General features: G+C 45.4%; 1 protein-coding gene across 1 annotated transcript in view; it reads left to right on the top strand.

Annotated features, from left to right (window-relative positions):
• ALDH16A1 (aldehyde dehydrogenase 16 family member A1) overlaps positions 1–22245 on the top strand; it is a 680379-nt gene that overhangs the window by 425138 nt on the left and 232996 nt on the right. Inside the window, exons 14-15 of the mRNA XM_085616325.1 lie at positions 5615–5819; positions 6166–6351. Of these exons, the coding sequence (XP_085472451.1) occupies positions 5615–5819; positions 6166–6351 (391 nt within the window). The remainder of the gene's footprint in view (positions 1–5614; positions 5820–6165; positions 6352–22245) is intronic.

The following is a 22245-nucleotide window of genomic DNA, read 5'->3' as shown; positions in this document are numbered from 1 at the left end:
GGAGCAGATCCTTAGTAATTGTCAGAACCAGCTTCTCCATCAGCACCTGGTAGACTCAGATTTGACCTCTCCCCAAGAATTGGGAAAGAGGGCAGATAAATGGGTCAGGACCAGGATTAGGCCTAAAAATCAGGGTGGTGACCAAAAGAAAGATACCACCAAGCCTCAAGAGAAGGGTGGGGATAAAACAAAAGAGAAATCTTCCTCAGGGCCCCAAAACTCCACACAGGGTGGTGGGTCCCAAGCTCCCTCCTCTACCACAGTTAAAAAGCCTTACTGCCATGAGTGTAAAACTCCTGGGCATTGGAAGACTGACAGCAGTTGCCCAAAGGCTAAAAACAAAACTGTTCCTCCAACTACTCCTGTCACACCACCTATTACTGTCAGCAGTAATCCCCCAGGTGGTGGGAGTGCCCCCAAAAATGTGGTTGGGTTTTCTTGGGGAACACAGGGGGACCCTGGCTTAGCCAATTCCCCTACAGCAGCTACTCTTGTCTGTGATGGTGGCATGGGGTTTGCCAACTTCACTGCCTGTCCCAACACTTTGGGTAGGTACAGACAGGAGCCCTACATCAATGGTAGAAAAGCTGAGGCCTACAGAGACACTGGAGCTAGCATCACTATGGTGGCCCATAGGCTAGTTCCCTCTGAGCAGCTTTTGCCTGGTTTCTCATACCAGGTAACTAACATTGATGGCAAACAGAACAGTCATCCCATGGCAGAGGTATGTCTCAGCTGGGGAGGTGTCACTGGTCCTAAAAGGGTGGCAGTGTCTCCAACCTTGCCTGTGGACTGCTTACTGGGGAATTACTTTGAACTCTCAGCTTGGGCTGGAGTTGAACAAGACACCCATTCTAAAATGGTAGGCCTTTCACAAAAGGGTAGTGGGGTTGTGCCAGCCACAACCCCTGTCCAAGTAGATTTCCTCCCTGAAAAGGTTGGAAGGGCAGTGGTAGCCACAGCCCAGGCAAAGACAGACTTCCCTGTAGAGTTTGGCAGAGCTGTGACAGTCACAGCTCAAACCCAAACTGAGTGCCTCCCTGAAAAGGTTGGCAGGACTGTAATGGTCTCAGTCCATACTCAGACTGATATAGGTGTAGTGAAGCCTGAAACTATGGATCACTCCACACAAACAGAGAGTAGTGGGGAGGAAGAAAAGTCTCCCTCTCCCCAGACATTAGGAAAAGGTCAGCCTCCTCAGGGATCTGACCTCACCCCTTGTGAAGGAACTGCCCCAGAGGTAGCCAGGCCTGGCCTGGCAGAGCCTCTGATGTCAGTGGCCCCTTCCAAGGTGGGACCCAGTCTGGTGCAGGTAGCCTGCCTCTCTCTACCCTGCCTCAGTCAGCCCAGGGCTGTAGGGGTCAGGGAGGCCAGTGAACCCCAAGAGGGCCCCTGTCCACAAGAACTCCCCATCAAAAGAATGAGGATTGCCTGGCTAGTAGCCCTAGCCAGGTGATGGTTAAAAACATTCCTGAGGGATCCCCTTTACAGGTAGTTAGGGACCTCCCCCAGAGGGATTCTGTTGGGCACAGGCAAACATGGGACCTTAGGGCCCCAAACCTGACCTGTCCCTCCAGTAAGCCCACAAGAGGGACCCAGCCTCCAGCTTTAGGTAGCCAGAGGCTGACCCTGAGAGCACAGTGCAACTCAGTTAAAGAAAGAAAGGCATCCATGGTGGAGGATGATTGGAGGAAGCTGAGGCCTCACTTTGAGGACACTCACTTCAGTACTCCATCTCAACACCAGCCTTTTACTTTGCAAAGACACACCAAAGGTAGAGATTCCCTATGGTGGAGACCCTATGATACCTTTAGGGTGAGGGATTGCTTAGTGGACCATGAGACAGGGGGTAACCATGCCAGCGCTGGTTCTTCCTTATATGGCCACTTAGGCAATAGAGGCTTACCTTGTCAAGGACAGCCTTATCTCCTTTCGTTTGGGGGGGGGGGGGGTTGTGTAGGAAGGTGGATATCTGACTATGGTTACCCCCAACTTTTTGCCTAGTGTCTAGCTGGTTTTTCGACTTAGTTGGCCTGCGATCCTGCCATTCAGGGTCTCAGGCTGTCTGCTCTCTCTTTAAAATGGACTCCATGTACCCTAGGTACATACACAATTGGTAAGGATCACCTTATTGGACCCTGTACAGTGTACCCTAGGTACCCAGGGCATAGGTGTACCCTAGGCCTCCCAGGGACTGCAGCATGTATTATGCTACCCCTGGCCTGGCCTTCCAATCAGACACAACTGGCTGATCACTCAGCTGGGGCAAGGTTGTGTAATCACCCCTTGCTTAGATATAGTATACCTATATCTACCCTTAAAATAGACACATGTGTACCTATCAGCCACTCCTATGGCAGGCCTTAACAATCCTGGAGGCAGAGTGCTTGGTAACATGTGAGATGGTGCTCTAGCATGAGCTGAGCCTGTCTGCAGCTTTCGGTACCATGTCCTTATAGCTGTTCTACGATATAGCCTACCATATACTCTTAAAGTGCCTTATAATCTTAAACGGTTATGGTAACTATGGTTTGGCTTTATCAAAACATGTCGTGTAAGGTGTCTAACACTTTGGAATAATACCCCCATACCATTTCTGGTGATGAGGATATTATTCCCCCCTTCTAGAGGGAGAGACATGTTAAAATCCTACTTTGCTGTTTAACTCTAACCAAAGCCTCAGCATCACAAAATGGATGCTGCTGCCACAGACACGAGTCTGACCTCCTGCTGCTGGGAGTGATCCCGGCAAGGGAGGCTTGGACAATAAGTTTCCTGCTTGGGGAGGTGCTAGCACCTCCCCAGACAGACTTTAGTGTATTGGGGCAGGGAGGGCTGAAAGGAATGAGACATGTCTGGGGCACACAAGGTGTCCCATGCATAGTCCAGTTCAAACCGGTGCTGGGGCACTCCAGCCCCAGTCCTGGCGCGAAACTGGACAAAGGGAAGGGGGTGTAACCACCCTCCTCCCAGGTCCCACCCATAAGGCGTGACCTAGCAGGCAACCCAGCCCCCCAGATTAGTATAAGTGTGGTAGCTGGGCCCCAGGAGATTAGATTATCCTGAACCTGCAACTTGAACAGAAACTCTGGACCTTCAACATTTGACGAAAGAAGAAGACTGAAGAATCTCCCTTGTTGTCAAGGAGTGGCTACCCTGTGCAAACAGGCACCATCAAGAGACTACCCTTTGCTTTGCTGAAGTTCTACGAGGGACCGACTGCAGAGCCCGACCAGAGCCTTGACTTCCAGACTTCTCCGACCCTGATCCACATCCACAGCCGAGCTGAGATCTGTGGAGGCGACGAGAGACGTGGGACCGGCTACCTGGGAAAAGTGGCGAGTATCTTCCAGCGCAGCTTCTGAAGCACCCTCGAAGTTCTGCACCGGGGATTGAGAAGCCCCAACCCCAAGCACCATCTGCACCGAAGATCAGCCCCCCACACTCCACGAGTCCTGCGTGGGGCCCTTCTGCATTTTCCTGCTTGCCGCGTCTGTCCGGTTGCTTGCCCGTTGGCTAGCGGCCTCTGTGACGACACACCTTGAAATCTTCACTGCTGGTTTGGCTCCTCCAGACTGGCTCCCGCTTCTTTGCAAAAGAGAAGCACCCCAGACCTTCCTGGTCTGCACCAGAAGCAAGTCCTCCATTCTTCGTGGGTTCCGCTTGCCAAGGCTGGGTGAGTCCTAGTTCGACTTCGACGCCGCCGACAGCAAGAGCCTTCGTGGGACAGCTCGCCTCCTGGTCCTGGTCGTCCTCGACGTCTCCTGGTACCCGTGGCTGCAGCGACAAGCTTCACCCTTCACCTGCAATCTTCACGACATCGCCTGGTTCCTTCCTGGTTCCACGTGGTCACTGGCTAGTGACCTTGACTCTGTCCCTTCTGCTTGCAGGTACCCTTCCTTCTTGATCCCGGCCTTGGGATCCACCGGACACTCTGCACTGACTGCCTGTCAGCAACTTTCCTTCAGGCATCCATAGAAGTCCACGACGAAACCCGACGCAAGTTCACACCTATGCACCCGCAGCCTGTGGGCTAGGTAACTTGGGTACTTCGGTGCTCACAAGGGTAGTGACTATCCTAGGGTCTAGTTTCCGAGTCTCGACTTCCTAGTTGCTTCAGAAGTGTCCTAAAACTGCTTATTTCAGAAGTGTACTATTTCTATCGACTATACGCATTACGCGTGAGTGTTTCCACTCTGCACCTGAATCCCGTGGGCCTCCCACTTCCTAACTGTTGGTAGTGTAGTGTAGCCCCAGCGATTCCCTAGGCCTAGGCCTATTCTATTTCCGTGACAGTGGTCCTTATACCACTTCTTTAGTATATGGTTTGCGTGGCCCCTAGGGCCCAACTGTATTACTTACCTGTGTGACTTAATGTATGCTTAAATAAGACTGTGTTGTACTTACCTCGAATCTCATAAAGAGTGCTGAGGGTTTGACTAGAATAAATACACTTTATTTTATATATATATCTGTTGTGGTGTCCTTTCATTTGGTATTCAAGGGATTATATATGGTATCACAGCTGGCTTCACATGCCATTCAGAGTTTAGCCTAAGACTGCTCTTGTCCATGCTACCACTAGGATAGCTGGTCTATAAGGTTGACTTTACAACAAATCACCATAAGGGTTGTTTGGACTGATATAAGGTGTACATTAGAACTAGTGACATCATACATCAGGCCAACTTCTCACAATGGGTGGGGTGTCTGACTCAGAAAACCCCTTGCAAATACGATGGGAGAGAGAACTGGGATGGCGATTGTCCCTGGGAGAATGAAGTGACATATATTATCGGGCAAGACATACAGCGTCTAACTCCTCCAGCATAGAAACAGCAACAAAAATTGCCACCTACACAGAGAGAATCCAGATAGAGGAGATAGGTTCTAGAGAAACTATGACTCCCATGGGACACTGGTGCACATTCTGGGAAGAGATATTGTCAGGTTTTGATGCGTACTTTTACACCGAACTACACCGATTCCCTTCATACGTAATGTTGGACCTTCCCAACCCGCAGACTTATCACCTCAAATCCAAAAGGGGCAGACATATAGCTTTGGCCCTAGAGGCAGCACACCAATCTATCCTGGCTTACTGGGGCACAGACAGGGTTCCATCCAGACTGAACTGATTACTCCGTATTTGGCATTTGTTGGGGATGGAGACGCCCTCACCGACACTCATGCAACAAGGGAACGTATGTAGGGAGATCTGGCATCCGTTTATCACACGCTTGTCACAGAAATTTACATAACTAACATGCCCTAGAAACCTGAAATTAAGCTTGATCGAGCCAATAGCGTAACTCTCTCGAGCCCCACCCCAGAGGGGACACATACTATCTGATCGAGTTGGACATAGTAGTTGGCACTGGCACCCAGGGGTGGGAATGGGGGGGTATGAGGGACAGTTCTCGTTTTCTTCAATAATGTTGTCATAACTGCCTGTGGTGGCCGAATATTGACACATGTTCCATATACTTATTGTTACAACAATAAATGTAAACATAGAATTTGCATTGTATATGTTTTTTCGAAAACTAAAGACAATCATTGGGGAATTTAGAGATAGCCGTAGTCTCTTAAAAATTTTGTGTTTTCCTTTCAGCTGGGGCAAGCGTGCAGCCCACAACCGCGCCCAAATAGTGTATTACATGGCTGAGAACCTGGAGCTACGAAGGACGGAAGTGGCAGAACGGCTGAGCTCCCTGACCGGCGTCACTGTCCAGGCGGCCTTGCAAGAGGTGGACCTCAGCATCCAGCGCCTCTTCTACTGGGGGGCCTACTGCGACAAATATGGGGGAACCGTGCAGGTTAGTATGTCCATACTAAACAAACCAAGGCAGGTCACAGAGACTTTTCTTCAGCAGTCCAATAACGTAGAAGGTGGGCTAATGCAGTGGATCCCTCGACTTGCAAAGTAAAGTAAAATGGTGAAACCTGCATGTAGTGAAAGTCTATCAGTAAGTTGTATGATTGGGGTGGGTGGCATGGTGTCCGGGCTAGTTTGAGAATGTATCCTCTTTCTTCTGTCATTTGTGAGTTATTATGCACGCCATTGCTATATTAAAATGCCTGAAGCTTTCTCCAGAATCTTAAGACTATTAATTCACAGAAAATGTTGAGATGCAGCATTTTTGTCTTCTCGGTTTGCTGCAGGAGACCCTTCTATATGGTGCAACTGTGCAGATCCGTGACCCCATGGGCGTGATTGGCATCGCCTGCCCAGATGAAAGCCCACTCCTCAGCTTTGTGAGCCTCTTTGCACCAGCGATTGTGCGTGGCAATGCAATAGTGGTGATACCTAGCGAGCAGTTCCCTCTGCCAACCTTGGATTTCTACCAGGTAAGTTTGACCCTGTGTTTGACTCTCAGCAGTTGCTGGCGACTCAGATATATTTTCGATTGCAGCATGACCACAAACTCCGGTGGGTGCATGTCACATTTGCAAATGTTCACTAAATGTTGAGTTGACATTGTAGTGGCTTTACACAGTGCTGGGATTCGACACTGACCGAAGGATCAGTGTGGTTTATAGTATAGGAAAGCATATTGGTTAAGAGTCCTGGTATGTGAGCACTGACATACTTTAAGTCTTGGTCCATATGTTGTAAATCAAGGATGGTCTTAGTTAAGCCAGAGTTCATACCAGTTCTTGTCGTTAAGAAGACGATTGCTTGTGTGATGGCAGAATGGCTCACCAGTTCTGTTCAGTCCACTCTCTCTTGCTGTCAGCCCACCCTCCAGTGACACCTCAACATTCTATGTCCTCTTAAACTTGGCTGAGCAGAGAAGGGAATGAAAATGAGAGCAGACTGTAACACCATGCGTAATGACTAGACTAAAATGTTACTAAGTATATGGGTGGCACCTATAAGATTTGATCACCACATCCCCCTTAAAAACCCTCAACACACCTGCCTTCCCTCTCTAAATATCAGTTCTACTCTGGCAGACACCTTTGAATACTTAGATAGCAATTTCTTAGAATGCCATAGTTAAAAGAAGTAAGATCACAGACTCTTTCATAACCATCACCTACTCAAGGTTCAAAGAATCTTTATTCGACCTAATTAGGTCATAAAAGAAGACACAAGGCATGATAAAAGACGGTACGGCAAGATTGTCTACAATAAAATTCCTACAAATATTAAAGAAAGAACACCACATCAATCAAGAGGCATGTAAATAGACAGCTAGCAGAGCTAAAATAATTCATATATCTCATCACATTAATTGTGCTTCAGCCTAAAATGTTCACGATTATTAAATTCATATAATAAAACAGTCAGTAAGTGGCATTTACAAAAATACAAACATGCATCAAAAAATCCTGCTTACATAACCAATAAAGGTTTGGTTCTCACTGCCTGTTTAAAAAAGGGACTCGCCCACAGACCTATTTCTGGGGAGTTCAATCATTGTAGGTGAAGCAATGGTGCTCTACACCTGTGATACACCATGTTCTTGAGGAAGAAGGCACGTACCCAAGGCTGCCAGGATACGGCTTCTGTATTTTACTGGCTGTCCCTCGACCCCGAGATTGGAGACGCGTTTCGCCTTCGCAGAAGGCTTTATCAATCTCATATATGTATTTGTACACGTGTGTTTAGATGTATGTAATATATATACTGTCACATATATCCGTTGATGTGCAAAGTGTATGCTGTTTATCATTGCTATGTTTGCTTTTTAGGTTTCGCCTGACCCAGCGCATGCGCTGGTCTGGCAAGACATTTTGTGAGGGCTCCAAAAAGTGCTACCAGGCCAGCCTAGAGCTACAGTGCATGTGCGCCCGCCGCGCTTTACCAAGATTACTTTCACGGCCGCACGGCCGGTTTGATGTTCTCCGTGAGGCTTCAATAGATTGCAGCAGTTAAAACAAGCATTGACATAGCCAATAGGTCTCGCTTTTGGAAGTGTTTAGTTATGCAACTGTTGCATGGCTAAACACTTATAAGGTCCCTAAGGCGAGACCTATTGGCTATGCCAATGCTTGTTTTTTCTGTTGCAAGACGTATTAAATAATGAGAAGACATTTTTCATTTGGAAGGCAGTAGGTAATTGTTTTTAGCAAATCAAATTCCCATTGAAGTGTTACGACGCGACCCTGCCCCACGCCCCGACAGTGCTCCTGGGCCGGGATGTTAAGCACTGGCAGTCATCGCTGACCTCACTACTTGAGAAAGGAGGAATGTTGACCCTTACCAGCTTCCTTCACCTCCTTCAGAATTCGCCGTTCAGACTCCCTGGCGCTTTCTTTGCTAGGGCCAACGAACTGCTGTGCCCCTTGCTGTGGGCAGGGGGCAGCCTAGAGTGGCTCTGCGCCCCCTCCAGCAGTCTGAATATGATGAAGGGGGGATAGCGGAGCCGAATATTGGGAAATACTATGAGGCTGCATAGGTCTGCGTGGTTCACCACTGGGCGTGTGCCCCCTGGGGCACCCAGCGTTCGGGTTCGTTCGGCAGGTTATGGGAAATAGAAGCTATTTATACAGTGGTAATCCGAACTCGACAATGTATCCACCTGCCGAAAAAGTGGTTCGGACTTGGAGGAAGTTAACCAAGGAAATGGGATGAAAAAATAGTCTGACCCCGAGAATGCCACTGCGGGTGAGATCCAAGCTTCCAAGAGTGGCAGCCTTGACGAGTTTTCAAGGTTGACACAAAATCCGCATTTCAACCCTCGCACAGGTCTGGGACGCTAATAGGTTGTCCCTTTTGCTCCTTTGCAAACAAAATACCAGATGCATGATGTGCAGTGGTTGAAATACGACCACTTGAGTGCTGCCCTCCTGCACAGTGTCTCTCCAGATGAGGAGACGCAGGAGAACTCCCCGTTGGTATTGAAATTGCTGAATGAGCCAGTTAGGGAACATTGATTTCCCTAATATGTGACTTTGATGAGAAATGCACAACCCCCCTTGTCTGGCCTGCAGGATAGATGATAACGGGACTGTGTGGGCCTGGATGAGGACAATTGGCAAGAGGCGCCTACGCCGCTCCACAGGTTGGGCAGAGCGGCGGATGCAGATTGTCTTAAGGGGCATTTTTTAATCATACACTCTGGAGCTGTCCTAGAATTGGGAATTTTTGGGAGGCAGTAAGGTGAACGTTGGAAGCAGCAAAAGAGACACCCTTGGATCTTCAGCTTGGACTGGGGGCAGACGAATCACACACGTTATCACAAGCTTTTAGTCAATGCAGGATGCATGGTGGCAAAACAGGAAATAGCTAAGTAATGGGGCTCGCAGACATGTCCTCACCATCAAGCCTGGGTGGATGGCATGTATCACTGTAGAATGGAAAAAAACTATTTATCGTGGCTGGGGCTATGAACAGAAATATGAGAGCATTTGGGGTGTCTGGATCTCTGGGCTTGATTGAATGGGGCGTCTACTTGGGTGGGAACCTACTGCCTTTTTCTCCTGGGTGGAGTAAATGGTATGGACATCAGGGGATGCCCTGGGCTGGAAATGTTGCGTACCGTATGCTTGAAGATGATACTGTGCTGGGACAAACTAGACTTCATTTCTCTTATGAATACATGATGCAATGTACCGTGGTAGGGGCGAGGGGGTTTGCATTATGTTGTGTGTGTTTTGTTAATTTTGATAAACTTTTTTTTAATTCACGTTGAAGAGGCGTGACTATAAAATAGAGTTGATTTTCTGTGTAAAGTAATTGTACTCAATGCTCTTAACACGAATTAGGTAAGAAGCCTACATATTAAGTTATGTTAGATTTACATTTTTTTGAGATCTCAGTAAGAACAACTGAAAAAGATAAAAAGTACAAATGACCAACTGATCTACAGAGATACAATCCAGCCCAAAAAAGGGATAGAATAATAACAGACTGTGAGGCTTTATAGTATTATTCTCCTGTTGAGAAGACAAATAGAATAAGAGCACATGCATAAATGATGTCAGGTACTAAGAGGTGATTAGTATAAGTGAGTCGGGTCATGCTGGTGTGTTGAATTTGCAATTTCCAGACGGATGGAAAACACAGGTAAGTCTAGTTGAAGCTTTGGAATCGGAATTGGTTGATGTTGTGGTATTGGAGTCTAATTTGAACATACATGCATTGATTGCAAAATTAATGATAACTGGGTATAAAACTTATGTTGAAGACGTAATATCTAGCGAAGGAGGGGAGGCAATTTGGTCTAGCGGCTAGAGCTGTGGAAGAAAGTTCAAATTCCGGTCTGACGCATCATCCTGTGATTCTGGGCAAATCACATATTCTCCCTCTAACGTCTGGTAGACATGTAAAGCTCCCCATTGTCTTTGGGTAACATTTGCAAAACGGAACTAAATAAAGTAATGATAGCTCTTAACTATACCACCCTGGGAAGATTACTAAACTGGTAGGAGATTGCAGTATATAGTTTTATGAATGCAGAATTTGTGATACAGTATGCTAATGTAAAGGATACCTTGTAGGTTATTGGTCTCCTGTAGCAGCTGCAAAAGAAGTGTTGGTAGGGCAGGTGGGTTGTGTCTATTGTGCAGCCTTGGGAATTTAATTGGACAGGCAGCAAACCTTTTATATTGTTTTAAAGAATGTATACAGCGATTGTGACCCTCTTTGCCCTATCTAGTGCCACCTGGACTACTTTTATTTTATTTGTATAGTTTATGTAGTGCTGCCCTGGTGGAGGTGGTCATCACATCCATGAAAAAACAGGCAGGTAACCGGCTGCATGCACACGGTCAATCAGTCAATCAGGATTTATAAAGCACGGCAATTCACCCATGAGGGTCTCAAGGGGCTGGAGTTGCTAGCTGCTTCTTGGTGCTCTGTTCATTTAAATAGCCAGCTCTTGAGTCCTTTCCTGAATCTCCATGGCGATGCGTGTTCCTGAGGTGCAGGCTTTGGTCACCAGGTGAGAGAAGGAGCATCCTCTTCTGTTGGCTCATGGATCCTGGGGGTGTCTACGAGGAAGAGGGATGTGAATCGCAGGTGTCTGGTCAGTTCGTGGAAGGTCATTTGTTTGTTAAAGTATGCTGGTCCTGCGTTGTGCAGGGCTTTGTATGCATGAGTCAGTATCTTGAACTGGCATCTCTTCTGGGTCTGGAACCACTGTAGCTTCTTGAGGTGCTGGGTGATGTGTAACTGTGGTAACTAAGAGAAGATATTCAGACTGAGAGATATCTGCTTTGCTCAACAAAATGTATTCCGAACACTTGTCTGTATGTGTGTTATCTCTGGGATAGAGAGCGTTGTGCTCCACTGAGCAGAATGTATTCCTAGCACTCATTTGTATGTGTGTCATCTTGGGGGCAAGAGCTTTCTCCTCCGCTTAACAAAACGTATTCCTAGTACACGTGTATATGTGTGTTATCTATGGGACAGAGGTCTTTCATCTCGGTTTATAAAAATACTTTGCTTACTCATGTGTATATGTCTTATCTTGGGGTCGGAGAGCTTTCTCCTCTACTTGACAAATTGTATTCCTAGCACTCATTTGATTGTGTGTTATTTCAGGGACAGAACTGTGTGCTTCTCTTAGCAAAAATGTTCCCTAGCACCTGTGTGTGTGTGTTATCTCAGGGAGAAGAGCATTTATCTCTGCTTGAAAAGATGTATGTCGAGCTCTTGTGTGTTATATCAGGCACAGGCATCTTTTTGCTGGGCCTAATAACGTGTATTCGCAGCACTTACGTGTATGTGTTATCCCAGCAACAAAAAGCTTTATGCTCTTCTGAGCAAAATGTGTTCCCTAGCACTCCTCTATGTGTGTTATCTCTAGGGAAGGGAGCTTTGTGCCCCACTCAGCAAACTGTATGGCTAGCACTCGTTTGTTTGCGTGTTTAACCCCCGGACTTAGCCCACTCCAATATTCATATTACAGTGATTTAGATTACCAAGACCTGAGGCGTGTGTAAAGACATGCACAGCTGATCACCTGACGAGGAACATGAGATACGGTGTCTAAGCGCGGGCTCCAGGGTACATATCACAACAGCGTGGGTTGTCTTTTTTTAGGTCTTGCCTACGCAGCGCGCATGCGCTGCATAGGAGGACCTTTAGCCGTCGTTCTGCTCTTTTTCAAAGCACATACTCGTGCGTGTGGCAGCATCCACCTTGCGGGAGCGAGCAGGGGGTGCGCCACAAGCACGAGTATGTGCTTCGAAAAAGAGCAGACTGCACGCGCGCACGAACCACTCACGGGCTCAACTCCTGCTCCCCCTCTCTCACAACAATTAACTTACGTGGCCGCGGGGCCACGCTTGTGGTTTAGCACTTGTTCTGTGGAGGAGGCCTTACCGGTAGTCGCAGAAGGTTGTTGAAAGCCCCAGTTTTTCTGTAGTTTCTTCTTGGAAAAAATGGTTTTGTGGTTATTGTTCCTGGTGCTGCCTTTCCAAAAGAGAATATTGGAAAACTTTTGAACCTTTAAATACCCAGTAAATATATACTCAAAGAAAATCCTTTCTCATTTTTAAACCAAAAGATTTTAAGTTTTTGTTTCTGTTCTCATGTGTTAGAGAGATGTATTTTGTATCGTTTGACACAACTTTTCTTGAATCATTCAGAGGTACAATTTAGAGTGCTGAAATATTGCAACGGACTAGGAGGGGGTTAAAATCAAACGCTTTACCCAGGTCCCTTTCACCGCACCCAACACACGCGCTGCCCCTCACAACAAAGTAAAGCAGCCACTGTCAAAATGATATATTTTGAAAGACATTGAAATCGAAGCGTTAATGCAAATAGCCAAATGCGCTTGTTAGACAACCCACATCAAGAGAAACAGATTACATTCTCTCTACATAAACACAATTGCTGTTTATTTAGGACATCTATTGTGTGAGGCTTTCAGTAATAACAGTGCGCCACAAGCAGCTGGCGCTTCTTGACACAGTGTGCCATAAATGTCATGTTCAACAGCCACTAAAAAAGCCGTCTTTCACCCACTGGGTGCTTGGTCGCTATCACAACCCAGCGGCTAGATAGATGCAAGTTTCAGGACAGCAAAGTGAAATCGAGGGTTGAGATGCAGAAAACGCTTCTTTCACTAACGATACGATGGTAAATCCAATTTAGAATACACTGGTTGATGTGCTTCAAAACTATATGACGTGCATTGTGCTTTTGCATATCTACATTCTGCCGCAAAGGATCAGTTCTGTTTCAAGGAGGCTGCTGCCTGTTAGATGCTGGCTGTGCTGGTATTTTTTCTACGTTGGTGCTCTGTTTTATATTTAAATCAGAAAAGACATTACCATCTGCTAATCGTTTCTATGCTCTGTTACTGTGTCTGTGGTTTACGACGTGCTCAGAGTGTGGAGGAAAACGCTTCTGGAACTGCTGGGCGCCTTTGCTAGTTAAAGGGTGTACATTGGTGTTACCAATATGGATGTGTGAGAGGCAAGACTAGACAAACCAGTATTGAAAATGCAATAGGTCTCGCCTTTGATTAAGTTAAAGCCATTTGCTTTGCTAATGGTGTTGTATAGCAAAGCAAATGGCTTTAACTTAATAAAAGGCGAGACCTATTGCATTTTTAATGCTTGTAGTAATTACTGGCCAAAGTCATTATTCTCATGTACGGTACCATTGGCAAGTGCCCTACATTTGGGGTCATAAATTCCCTCGACAGGGTCATAAATTGTACCTAGTCATAAATCAATACCGTTTGGTCGTAAAACTTGTCATAAATCATAACATAAATCAACAGTTTCTGCGGCATCAATCAAACACATCAATTATGGGGAGGTAAATAGAGTTTCTGTGTTGGACTTCTCCTCTGACCGGGAGGGGGGTAGCCTCTCACTGCTGTTAGGCTCAACTCGCTGCTGCCTTGTCTGTCCGTTTGTGCCCTGCCATCCACAGGTCTGGAGCTGCGAAGGCCATGTTACACGTACTCCCCCTGCCGACTGGCTTAACCTGCCATAAGTCATCCCCAGGTAAGTGACCTCCATCTGGCACATCGCCCTGCCAGGGTTTGTCCTTTTTCCCCCAACACTTGTTCCTTGGTTTACTGCCACGCTGCCTGTAAGACTTATGTCCCCAGGCAGCTCCCCCCACATGTGGGGTTATTGTTTTAATTTGTTTTAGGAGCCGCCTGCCATCTCAATGGCTGCCCATAGGTTCGCGAGGTGCTCTCCGTCTCCCGTGTAGTATTCCGGGCACCTCAAGTTGATCAGCCCTGTGTGCTGCTCCACTTCTTGTAGTGAGCAGATTCGAGGGGCAGCGCTGCTTCTAAAGCCTTGTTTCTCCTCAAACCGGTTTTAGGTTGTCACGTTGTCATAGGGGGATTTAAAAAAATTACCAAGGCCTAGATTGGCCCATGGGTTTTGATTCTTGTGGTCCTCTTTTGGCGCCCTTCTTGCTGACCTCCCACCCCCATTTCCTGGGGGGATGGGGTCTTACCCTTGCTTGGCACGATATGGCGCGAAAAAACAGTTTTACTGTGGCTTTAGGCAGTTGTAAGAGCGCCGTCCCTTGAGCCTCCTTCGTGGGTGCCTCTGCCAATTCCTGTGGCAGAATAGCTTTGTGCTTCTCATAGCACAATGTTATTCCTTATCTCCGGGACGGAGAGCTTTCTCCTCTGCTCAACAAAGTTTATTTATTGTGTGTGTTTGTGTGTGTGTGTGTTTTTTGTGTGTTTTTAGTTAGTTATCTATCAGAGGAACAGAGAGCATTCTGCCACACTTCACAACATTAGAAATGAAACCTTGATTTTGTTGGAATTATTTAAGAAGAAAACCGCAGAAAGTTTGACTTTGCATGGGAGACCAAACCAAAAACCATATAAATCAACATATTGTATCTTCAACACAAATACAGTGTTGTCACCAGGGGAATAGAGCAAGAAAAAAAATTCATAGTAAACAAAAAAACGCAAAATCTAACATTCAATCTTAGCTCATTCCATGCCACACAGCGTTAAATCTCTGCATCGAGTTTAGGCCTCTAACTTTAGCCAGGGCCTTCTTCCTCTCAAAGACCTCAATAACAATAGCCCACCATTCTGCTGTGCTACAGGGTTTTGGAGATATCCAGGCTCTAGAAATAGCTAATCTAGCAGAAACTATAGTTATAGATAATAATGCACAACGTGTTTGATTCGCATCCTCCTTATAACGCAACATAATCTCCTAGTTGGAGAAAGTCAGATTTAATCTAAGGCGATTTTTACAGACTAATATGACCTCCGGCCAAAAAGTCTTTAACTATGGACAAGTAACAAACATAAGTAAAATATTAGCCCCATGTTCTCCATACTTAGGACAATTCGTCCTATTACTTGAATAGTGAGTTCTTGATTGACCCCACCTAGCTGTCCTATTGGGAGTACAATACAGCATACACACTGTTTTAAATTGTTGTAATCTCAAATTAGTAGACCAAACAGCATCTTTTAGCATATAAAGTGCCTCATACAATTTTGTAGGAGTTATTTTAGTAGCAAGGATTCAGCCCCATTTTAAAGCTAGCTGCCAACAAGGATCGGGTGTATCCTGGCAAAGGAGTTTATATGCCGCAAATTTTGTCTTCTTCTGAGGCCCTTTATGTAGAAATTACAATAAATCCTGAGTCTCTATCGACTTAAGACACTGTGAATTCCCCAAAAAATCTCTAAATTGTAAATATGTATAATAGTGTTGTCATGGTATCAGTAAAGTATCCTTCAAATTTTGAAAAGTTCGAAAGCCAGCACAGTCATAAAAATCTTCCAGCTTATCAACATCAAATCTAGCCCACTGCTGCGCAATCCCATCATGAAAAATATCTGGAATGAGTGGATTATCCCACAGAGGGAATTTATTAAAGTATATTGGTAAAGAATACCTAACGGCAATTTCTCGCCAGATACAAACTAGCCCCCTGACGGTCTTGAAGCGTACCCTCTTAAAATAATTTGGATCATGGATCCGATAGAGAAACCTACAGCTGTCCTGGCCTAGTAAAAGTTTATGATTGAAATCATGGCCCCTGTTAGAGAAAAGGCTACGGTGGTTCTTAATTGAACAAGGCTAAGGAATATTGCTAAAATGGAAGAATTCCGTATTACGTTGTGTTAAACAGTGTATACGTTGTCTGTGCTATTGATATGATGTAAATGTACATTGCTGCAGGGAGGAGTGTGTGGTGTTGTGGAGACTGGAAGCTTTTACTCACTGCTGGTAAAATTAATGCTGCAACTAGCTTACAGATTGAGTTGTTAGGATACACATACATTGATTTTGATATTAGTGATACCAGGATATAAAGCTGCAGAAGACTAGTACTATCTAAGTGGGGGAAGGTGCAGATGTGGTCTAGCGCTAGAGCTGCCAACTTTGGGACTGGGGAACCAGGTTCGAATCCTGCCATTGGATAAACATCTTGTGATTCTGACCAAATCTCACCATGCCTGAAAAATATATGCAACACTGCACACTGTGTAATTAGAAAGCAGATATCCAAATAGAGAGTTTTTTTTCTCTGCTCCCAAAATATATTCCTAGCACTCGTGTTTGTGTGTTATCTCAGGGACAAAGAGCATTCTGTTCTGGTTAACACAATATATTCCTAGTATGTGTCTTGTCTCCTGCTCCGAAGTGAGGCTTTTCCTTTCTGCTTCCTTTTATGGGTAGTACACATTTATTTATTTATTGGAGTTTTATATAGCACTGGATAGACCCGGAGGTATCCGAGTGCTTTACATAGGTTGAGAACGTGAATAGTTGCACAATAAACATAAGTAAAAGTAAGTTATCACATCAATGTCGAACATTTGGAAGGTGAAAGCGGAGAAATGGATAAACAAAGGCAAACTCTGAAGGAGCAGAGGGGGGACAGGAACAAGGCAGAAGGAAAAAGTACAAGTTCGGCAGACCTGTACCAACCAGGGCACGCCCAGATCCAGTCGATCACCACCCCGGGCCCTAAGCGAAGGCATTCCAAACAAGCATTTGCAATGCAATAGGTCTCGCATTTACGCGAGTTTAAGCTATTGGCATTGTAAATAACAATCCCTTTTATTTATTTCTTTTAAAACCAAAACATAAATATAAGGCAATGTCATTTACAATGCCAATAGCTCAAACTCAAATAAATGCGAGACCTATTGCATTACACACAACCTACTCCTCAGGGACCGACTCCAAAATGTGTTCCATCGGATATCTCACTGCCAAAATACATCAGCAAGTTTCACGCTCCCTGCTGACATCAGCTGTGATGGTATAGTTTCCCAAATCCAACGAAAAGTACGGACCCAGAAGAGTCAGTGAAATTACGGAAAATGAAAGGAAGCAAGCACTGTGTTTAACCGTCCCGCTATGTACCGATTACACACAATCTACTCAGGGACCGACTCCAAAATGTGTTCCATCATTTTATTCAATGCCTGTAGCACTAATTAAATTAGAAACAATGTTCACTTCAAAAACCACTTCGCCAGTGTACCTGGACTCCATTGTGCTGTACTTGCGTCCGTAGAAGGTGCGCGCATGCCGGTAGCCAGTGCACGTGAAGTGTAAATAGACCCTGAAGCATGTTATATCCAATTTATAAAATTCCCAAACGCAGTCGCACAAAAAAAGTACTATCGTTTTTTTAAAAATAATGTGGTTTTGGTCAATACGTTTTCACTTTTGGTTAAAATAACTTCGAGTTCACCTTTATTTTGTAACTGTGCTGATAGATTATAATCTATTGACATTTGTTTAGGGAAAAAACTCAGACCGAAAGTCTGGTTTAGTGTGAAGTGTTAGCATGTGTTTGCAAGTTGGGAAAGGAAACCAGGACAAGCTAATTAAGTGCTTTGAGCCTTGCAGTAAAGATTGTAATGTCTTGGCTCGCAGCATCTGTGAGATGCAACTGAACAACCAGCAGGATGATAAGCTTCTAAAAAAAATATAGGTTACTGCTAAAGTAAGGGGTAAAAAGACAACATCCCCATCGCATTCGCATATTTTTAAATGCACGCTAAATGTAATTACCTTTTTAAAGTTGAGAAAAAAGAATACTTCATGTTTTCCCAAATCCAACGAAAAGCACGGACCCAAGAGAGTCCGTGACGCTCACTGCTAACATCAGCTGTGATGGTGTAGTTTCCCAAATCCAACAAAAAGTAGGAACCCAGGAAAGTCCATGAAATAACAGAAAATAAAAGGAAGCAAGCACTGTGCTTTACCGTCACGCTGTTTTGTTCTGTGCCGCCTGCAGAATAAACGTAAGCATTTGTGCCGCCTGCAAAATGAAGTAAGCATTTGGCCACCATAATAATGACTTAGTCTCCCTGTGCCTGAATGTGTTCTTGTGTAACGTAATCCGTGCTCATTTAAAGCACTCCAATACCTACCGCACGAGTATGAGCTGTAAGAATCTGCATTAAAAAAAAAGCACTCAAACAAAACAAAACTGCACACGCATCAAAAACCAGCCGTGTTACATGAAAGCTGCTGGCTGGTGTTTCCCCGAATTCAGCAAAAATAACGGACCAGGAGAGTCCGTGACATAATAGAAAATAAAAGGAAGCAAGCACTATGCTTTACCGTCCCGCTATGTACCGATTACAGTTAGAGGTGTGGTCCCAGGAGAGTCCGTGAAATGAAGGAAAATAAAAGGAAGCAAGCACTGTGCTTTACCGTCCCGCTGTTTTGTTCTTTGCCGCCTGCAAAATAAACGTAAGCATTTGTGCTGCCTGCAAAAAGAAGTTAAGCATTTGGCCACCATATTAATGACTTAATCTCCCCGTGCCTGAATGTGTCTTTGTGTAACGTAATCTGTGCTCATTTAAAGAGCTCCAGTACCTACGGCACGAGTTTGCGCTGTATAAACCTGCATTAAAAACAAGCAGGAAGTGGGATAAGGGAGGGGGTGGCAAATGGTGTGCACTTTTGCGGCCGCTTTGATGTTCTCAGTGGCCGCTCGGCTCACTGAGAACATCAAAGCGGCCGCGAAATGATCACGCAGGCTGCCAAATGGTGCGCGCGCCCGGCGCAGATGCACTGTAGTTGGCGGCCTGAAAGCGCTGGTTTGCACTTCCAAATCCCCCTTTTACAAAAGCTCTCGCGAGAGCAGCGCTAATGCGCTGGCTCAGGCGAGACCTAAAAAGTTTGGCGTAAACACCCACTGGAAGGGTATTGTAAGGCGGCACAGCAACTCAGCGGGACCGAATCTCTCGCAGACCTGAAGACAAGCAGACCACCGAGAAGCCATCAAGGGAGGTAAAGATGGCCGCCTCGAACCCACTGTCTTCATCGACAGGAAACAGACGAAAGGCGATGGGGGAGCAAGAGTAAGATGCTGCAGGGCCGGCGTTTGGCAAAGACCAAGCCGCCGAAAACAACATCAAGAACGAGACAGGCAGCAACCTGTGAAAATCCTGTCGAAAAACCTCCAACCTCCATGAAGGAGGACTCAGTCAGTAATCACCAGTCCCACAACACCTCGGCCATTCAAAAGAAGCCACAGGATCGGGATGGAGGAAGGCTGGAAATCGCCGATCTCTCTCGGGTAGTCACGTAAAGCACTCGGGCCACAGGAGTAGCAGAGTCTCGATTTAACATGCTGTATTGTCAGAGGATATCGGCTCGGGCGCCAGGCAGCAGTCCCGGAATAGGGAGGCAGGGGTCAGGAGGGTGCGCTCACTCGGATTCGTAAAGGAAAACAAGCTTGGGGGCACAGGGCAGCAGCATTGCGGCATTCTCGTTGCTGCTTTGACGAGGGAACAAGACTCGAGCGTTCCAGCTGCAGGCCTGGAAGGTGTAGCGGGATGTCGAGCAACCGTTGTCATGCCAGGAAGGCAGGTGACGGCCGGAGGATTGATCCCCAGTCCCTCTCCTCTCAGCTACGAAGGTAGCTCAACCGAAGCAACGCCCATGTTGATTGGCTCCACTAGGGTCTATCGGGAAACTCGGAGGGTGATGTAGCAAGACAACAAAATTCACTCAGGTGGGAGGAAACGCCAGAATGCAGTCAATAGATCCCCGGAGGTGTAGGTGGTAGAAGGGGTGGAAAAATTCCCAGGATTATTGCCAAAGGCAGTCCCTCGTCTGGGAGTGCCCGGCCAGAGCTCCTCACCCGGCGGCCATCTTGGATCATAATTACATAAGTACAAGAATTAATAAAATTAACTACTATGGCATACTGTGCTACAGGAAGACTGATTAGAAGCCCCTTTCAACAAAAGGATGTAATGGAATATCTGTAGGTGGCCTGTCTACTTTGACCTCCCTTTACCATCAAGGTATCCTTTTTCGGCTTCAGGAATGTCAGCACTACACTCCCTCTGTCTGGAAAAATCACCTCACCTCCATCTTGTGCACTGGAAGGGGTTGGGATGGTCTTGCAGAATGTAACCCACATGCCTCAATTTCTATGCTTCCTTTATAGATACAATGCATATACCACACTGGCCACATACACACACAACATAGACTTGGGGTATTTTTGCCAGCCATTTTTCGCATCAGCGGTTGCTCTGCTGTGCCATAAAAACAACCTAGAATAAGATTAGGTTGCACAACAAGGTATAACTCTGACTGCTCATTGGCGAGATGCTCTCAGGCAGTGTCAAATAACTATTTTTTTAGTGAGAGAATCTCCCTTTAAAGCTAAATAATTTAGGAAGGTTTTTAAATGAGATTTTATAAAGAAGTTATCTGCACCACCTCCCCAGACCTTGCACCAAGCTGGGGATAATCCTGACTGTTTTAAAGGGATGCCCTAGGCTTGGCACACAGCAGACTTGGGCACTTCGTGTTTAAATGACATGTGCACTTGGACTTGCATGTTTAAGCTGCCTGCCCCAGACATGGAGCACTGTATGTTGTTATTATTACAGATTATATTGTTAGACTGCTGGATATCCCAGACAGCTTCCCACAATACTCCTAAAACCATGCATGAACATTTTTTCCTTGGCTTCCTTCCGATTGATTACTTTAGTTTCTGATTTTCTGAGTGACCCTCCTCTTACCTTTCGCCCTCTGCATGCTTTCTATTCGCAGTAAAGCCTCCTCTCAGTTTTATGCCTATTCGCCCTAAACCTTCTTATTGTAATTTTTCAATTGACTGACGCATTATTTCATATATCACAACCCCTCCTTCTTTAAAACCCTATCCCTGCACCCTAACGCTAGCTAATCTCCGCCATTTTATCTATTTCACCAACCATTCACCTAGTTCCACCTAACCCCTGCTAATGATCACACCAAAGAGGTAATATTAAAATCTATCACAGAATAACTAGAGTAGATTCATGTAATTTTTTGTTGTACGCACATAACTAATCAAAATAATTAACAGCGGTCTCTAGATTACCGCTAACCTAGATTAATCAAGAACCGTGCTATTCGACATACAGCTCTTCAATGCCTGTTATGGAGTAGTAAGCACTGGATAACTTCAGTTACAATTACAATAGTGGATATTGGCAACATTTTGTGGACTAAGACCAGTCCTGATGAACAGCACTTTTAGCCTATACCTGAACGGGATTGGAAGAAACAAGCCACTGGTTGAGAACAAGAGAGCAAAAGCATGTTACCTGTATATTGTAAAATGTATGTTGTGTAGTGTTTGTATTGGTGACATGAGGTCATTTTAGACAGCTAAAGTGGTCTGTAGTGAGACCTAAAAAGGGTTCTTAGGAATCCTGTTTACTTTATTTTCCTCTTGATACCTTCATAGACCTTGAGTTTTCAAAAAACAAGGGAACCCAAAAGGTAGATAAGGACCTTGGGTGATGTAAACAGTGTGCATATTAATCCAATGTGATAAAAGAAGTGCATTTACTGTTTTTTCTAAGCTTGCCACAATTATGCTCCATATTCTACAAGCTTCTTCTGTCTTGCCTGAAATGTTTTTTTTTAAATTCTACTTGTCATGTGTTCGTGTAGGATGCAGGATTGTGTCCCACTATATTGATGTGCTCGTATTTGTGTTTTTTGACGTTATTGATTTATTAAATTGAATGTCCGGCTGGACACTCGCAATGTAGCACTGATTCTAGTCTATAATTATCTTATTGACTAATGTTCTTTTTAAGGACCACCTTTCTAATACAAAAAAATTCATGGACCTTGAGATCAGACTAGCTTCCTCCATTGCCCCTAAAAGATACCCATGCTAGAATGTTATGCCACTTGTTATACTTGTATTGCAGCTTGAAGATTACTTTTCAGATTCCATCAAACTACTCACCAGCCAATCTAGTTAATTTAACTTCAATGTGTGCACTGGTAACTCACACTTTTCCCTGTCTCCCTTTCCTAATCACCAGATTGGCCTTG

The sequence above is a fragment of the Triturus cristatus genome, chromosome 7 (assembly GCF_964204655.1).
Source record: "Triturus cristatus chromosome 7, aTriCri1.1, whole genome shotgun sequence".
Taxonomy (NCBI): Eukaryota; Metazoa; Chordata; class Amphibia; order Caudata; family Salamandridae; genus Triturus; species Triturus cristatus.
Note: the sequence above shows the minus strand (reverse complement) of the source record. Positions and strands in the feature narration are given on the sequence as shown.